The sequence below is a fragment of the Quercus suber genome, unplaced genomic scaffold (assembly GCF_002906115.3).
Source record: "Quercus suber isolate HL8 unplaced genomic scaffold, Cork oak 2.0 scaffold_358, whole genome shotgun sequence".
Lineage (NCBI taxonomy): Eukaryota > Viridiplantae > Streptophyta > Magnoliopsida > Fagales > Fagaceae > Quercus > Quercus suber.
In genome coordinates, this window is record NW_027069810.1 from 619450 (window position 1) to 625041 (window position 5592).

Consider the following 5592-nt stretch of genomic DNA (forward strand, 5'->3'; position numbering starts at 1 on the left):
CCCCCCCCCCCCCCCCCCCCCAACCTCTCTCTCTCTCTTTCCTTTTCCAAAGAAGAGAAAAATCTTACTTTCTGAAACAACACTTTGCTCGATCCGTTTAAAAGACACCCATATGAATACTCATGTCTTTACAAACTGTGACAATGTATTATTTCAAATAAAATTCCCATCTAAAGTAACCTCAGATAATGGTTAATTACTAGACTGGTTAATGAAAATGAAATATCAAGGAAAAAATAGTAGCATAAGGTTTCATTAAAAAAAAAAAAAAATGGGTGTAGCCTAAGGGGCAGAATATCATTAATTCATTATTGAAAACAGGTTGCAAGTCCATTATTAACAATCATTCTTCAATATCACTTAGTGGCAAAGCCCTTATGTGCTTGTTCTTAGGTTTTTGGATGTGAGAGTGATCTTGCAAAGTTCTATAATGTAGAGGCTGTTGGAAAAGGTAAAATGAGGAAGGAGAAAATGAAGTGCACTGTTACTATATGCAGCCTTTCTGATGAGATGTCAAAGATATGCAGAGAAGAACAAGAAGTACTACACGTGCGACCATCAGTGATATTTTCTCCTTACAACTAGCACAATTGCTTTGCTTTGTAACATCTAAATTTAGAGATGCGAGTAAAATTACCATGTTTTGGGGTTATTTGGTGAGTATCAAAACTTACTAATTTCCCCTTTGTTTCTTTGTTTCTAGGGGATGGGGATGGGGATGTATCTTTGTAATTGACGTTATGTGTTTTTAGATTACTCAATAAGCTTGCAGTTACTGACTGTTTTCTAAGCTTAATTGATAGTTAAGCATGGACGGATGATATAAAAGAAATAAATTCTTTTGTTTCAGGTTATTGCAGAAATAAAAAAAGTTAAGGTTTTCTTTTTCATATCTCATTTGTGCGGGCTTTAGCTCTTGACTTGTTGCTCTACACTGTGGTACGGATGGCTCAAAACCTGATCTGTTCAGACTTACATTTACTTGATATTGAAAAAAAAGTAAGAACAAAAGAAAATATATGCTCAGAGGATGACTTTTACTGTCATGGTCTTGGGGCAATGTTGGCTTGTCCCATATTACCAGATTCATGTATAGAAAATATGCAAAATAACGCCTGTTTGCAAGGCATTGAAGAGAAAAAGGATGCTTCAACCATTGTAACATCCAAGGTGATATGTGCGACCATTCAATTGATTTGATCCCCAATGGCAGAAGTAGATGTAGGAGTACTCTTGGAGATGGATAATGGCAACGGGGGCCGCAGAAGCATCAAGCCTGATGTCTGGGAAGGGGATGAAGCCAATCTGTTGAAGTAGCTTGATGCACACGCTTTTCCGTTTTGGGTCAATGAATCAGTAGAAACAGCCTGAATCGGCTCACTCCACTTCATGTTTTGGCCTAATCTTTCCCCCCCACCTTGGTTACTACCTGGGGTTGGTCGACCTCCTACCATTGACGAAATTGTGGCAGCAATCACGGATCGGAAACTTGCGTCTGATGCAATTGCCTTGGCTAGGTTATCTGTTAAAGTCTCTTGAGAAGAAGCTTGGTGGTACTTTTCCAAATAAGATTGGTAGGAAAGCTGCTGCTCTTGGGATTGTTTCCCCATATTTAAGGACCCCCCAGTGTGGGTTTTGTTGTAGGGTACTGAGTTAAAACTAGGGTATCCATTGCCCCAAGCTGTTGGTAGAATGTTGGATTGTGAGGATGAGAAGCTTAGACTTGTTGAAGGAAATCTTGGGTTTGAAGCAAAGCTTGAAGATAATCTATTAAAAGGAGTGGATGAAGAGGGTGGAGAGGTAGTGAGGTCTAGAGTGACTGTTGGCAAAAGGGGTGAGGAAGAGTTTGGCAAGTAAAATTGTTTTGCTCTTGAATTATCCAGGGGATTAAAATGTAATCCATTAGGTACGGGAGCAGCAGCTGTGGAAGCTGTGGAGCCAAGGCCTGGTTTAGACATTGAAGAGCTAGACAATAGCATCGAAGCAGCAGCGGAAGTGGTGGAAGCCATGGCAGTGGCAGTAGCTGGAAGTGGGTGGTTGTGATTTCTTCATAGGTGGTGATCAAGATGGAAGTATCCTCAGCACATCTTTGCACCTGTAATCATGTAAAGAAGTGTCAAACCTTTCAAGAATCATAGAAAACATTTGGACTACCATTCCTATGCAATTAGGCCTCAATATCAACTTATAAACAAAAGGAACTTTTGTAAACAAGATAGCAATACCTGTTTTCTTACTGGACAATCTGGTGCAACTGTGCAACGATAGTAAGCTCGAGGGCATGGGTTTCCTTTGGCAATTTTCTGTCCATATTTCCTCCATTGGCATCCATCATTCAGCTGTTGGAAAGACATGTATTATTGTATTACATGCTATTACAACTAATTTATCAAAGTAATCAAAAGAAAGCACTCTATGATTTATTAACCAATACTTCATTTTAATCCAGAATTTTAAAGTTTGCAATGAATCATCAATAGACTAATCAAGGTCAGTCAAATATATTCTTTTCTATCATTCTGTTATATTTGAAATCATATTCTCAATTACGTCCTTAATTAAAATGTTTTTTTTTTTTTACTACTTCTATTAATATTATTTTAGGTATTCTTCTATATTTTTCATTTCATCGATTTGAATTAACACGCCCTTCCTCACTTATACATTAAATTATTAATCGCTCATGGTTTAATAAGTCCTAAATGAAAAGTAAAAGAAAAAAAGAACTACATGGATTAGTACTAACCGTTGGAGTCTCACATCTAGCCCTCACAGAAACCCTAGCTCTTTTCACATGCGTTTGCTGTGAAACTTCATCACCTCCATTTCTCATTGTCTTTAGAGTCTTACTTGGTGGCCATGTTTCTCCAGCTTCTGCTTGCTTAGTCTCTTCCAAACTTGTCTCCGGGCTTGGATCAGAAACAATCTCTGTAGATAGTTGAAACTTATTAGAGTCCCATCCAAGTGAAAGGCGGCTAGCCTTCAATTCCTCATCTTTGGTACTAATTTTGGCAGGGTTGCTAGCTTTCTCTTCTTTCTTAGGCTCAGTTGGACTTCTTCCAAGGCAAAGAGACACTAGTTCAGGTTCTTCAGTTTCATCATGTGAGGGAGTTGATGACTCAGTAAAGTTGTTGGGAGTTTCTTGTTTAATGATGTCAAAGAAACGCAGCTGAAGAGACTGGTAATCCTTCTCAATTTGCTGTAACATCATTTTTAATCTTTCATTTTCTTCTTTCACCTCACCCATTTCGGCTTTGGCAGATTCAAGTTCATTCTCCTAGATGATGGAAAAAATTAGTCTTGAAAGTTCTTAGAATTTAGAATTCACCCACCTTTTGTTCACTTACAGAAATTAAAACATAAGGGTGATAAACAAAATGGTCAACTACATAATTTTCCTTTAAATATTATTATTATTTTTTAAATTCAACTAAACTATAAACATTTTATATCGTTGATTAATTCACAATTTTAGCAAATTATTATTAATTAAAAGTAACATAAATTCACATAAATTGTACGTAGAACTAATTTATGTACCAAAATTATTTCCATTTGAGTTGCACGTAGTATTCTGTCACTTAAAAGGAGCATATATAATGACTTTCTTAAACGATAAATATAATTAAATGAACATGCTATCATTTTCATTTGACAAGGCATCTAGTGTCTAGCTAGGTAAGTCTTATGTGTATAATTTATTTTATTTTTCTTTACATTTATCTAAAATGATTCTTTGATGGGATGAACTGAAACCATTTAAAAATTCAGAGTTTCAACTAAAAAATTTTAAAATATAAGGTTTAATTCAAAATTTAGGGTTTCAACTAAAACGATAGATTATGTAATTAAAAAGAAACTAATTAATAGACAATTTAAACTTGGAAATAAAAGGATATAAAAAAGCACATTCATGTAACAAAAGCCGAAAATGAGTGAGCTCTAACCATCAGCATACATGTATGATATATGGTTTCATTCAGTATTTTTTTAAGAGCATATCTTCATGGATTTAAAAGTAGTAAATTCAATTGGATAACAAGTACATATATGATATATGTTCTTCTAGTGTTTTTGTTCAATAATTTTTTGAGATCATGTATATTAGAAATTCATGGATTTAAAAGTGGTAATTACCTGGATCCCGGCATAAAGATGAAGTACAGTAGTGCAGAAATTCAGCATCATGTTTTGTAAATCAAGAGGAAAAAGGTGCATATTCATTGAACTAGTCGCAAACCCTATTCAATCGTTCATTGAACAACTAAGCATATAATTATGACTTTTCAGCCGTAGCTAGCTTGCATGGATTTTGACTAATTAGATCTGTTCATTTCCATAACATGTCCATTGACTATTACTTTCCCTCATAAGCTTTACAAGGGAGGTGGAATTTTTCTTAATAAAATATCTCTCTCTATCACACACATCAGTGCACGCATAGAGTCTCATATGTTTAACAAAAGAGGTGCAAAATTCTTGAGAGAGTGAGAGAGAGGGAGAGAGGGAGAGGCATTAAATGACAGTCGAAGCAGATAACCATAAACTACAAAACTAGTTTCAACGAACATGCATGTTTCATATACTAGTACTAAAAACTTATACCGTATATATATATATATATATATGTACCTTTTTAACATTTCCAGAGGCCATGTATTGTGGTGAAGATTGGTTCAAGCTACCCATCTCCAGCAATATTTCTCTTCTACTTTTACCCTAAAATTAGAATAAGAAGATTTCATAAATAACTCTTGTTATAGCCATGATCTCCCAAAAATTTTATTAAAATAAAGCATATTATAAATGCTTAGCAACTTCATAAACCAAAAAAAAAAAAAAAAAACCAAGGTTCTTTAAATTCATTGAAGCTGAAGAAAGTAGAAAATTTTAAGACAAAAAACTCATAATTCAATCAAATATGCATGAAAAGAACCATTGTTATATGAAGTCAAGACACCCTTCAAATATATATATATATATATAGAGAGAGAGAGAGAGAGAGAGAGAGAGAGGAAACTCATATTATCTGTGAGAATTCAGATTTTCAAACAATACCAATACTTTCAATGATATTAATCCCAAGAAAAACCTCAAGAATTTAAAAGTAAGAAGAAAACCCGAATCCAGAATTCACAAGAAGGGATGAATGAAGGGTAGTTTACCATACCTGTCTAGCCTCTTGATTCTCATGGTTGCAAGTAGATTCAAAGCTCTTTTCTTCTTTAGCTTCACCACAAGAGCTAGGCATTTTTGACATGCAATTCATTGCTTGTGAAGTAGATCTCTTTGGCTTTTCGAACTTTATATACACCCCATCTTTAAAGTACTTTACCGGCCCTTTCAAAAAATAAAAATAAAATAAAAAAATAATCGATCCAACTATTTTCACACTTGTTATTAAAATATACAAATCTCAGTGCTTATCTATGCCCTATGCGCAGTCACACCTAAAATGTCAACACCTTAACCACGCTCCCAGTCTCCTACTATTTTTTTTTATTATCACAACAATAAACTATTTACTAAAGAATTAAGTTTCAACGTTTCACAGGTAAGACACAAATGAGCTTTAAGGAGTTGAGAGAGGTG

General features: G+C 34.8%; 1 protein-coding gene across 1 annotated transcript; it reads right to left on the minus strand.

Annotated features, from left to right (window-relative positions):
- Positions 1-849: 849 nt before the first annotated feature.
- On the minus strand, positions 850-5344 carry LOC111987060 (probable WRKY transcription factor 72). The gene is given in 6 exon segments (XM_024018754.2): positions 850-2047; positions 2050-2095; positions 2226-2339; positions 2747-3277; positions 4633-4719; positions 5171-5344. Coding segments are annotated over 6 exon segments (1737 nt in total). The 5' UTR covers positions 5270-5344; the 3' UTR covers positions 850-1187.
- Positions 5345-5592: the final 248 nt, after the last annotated feature.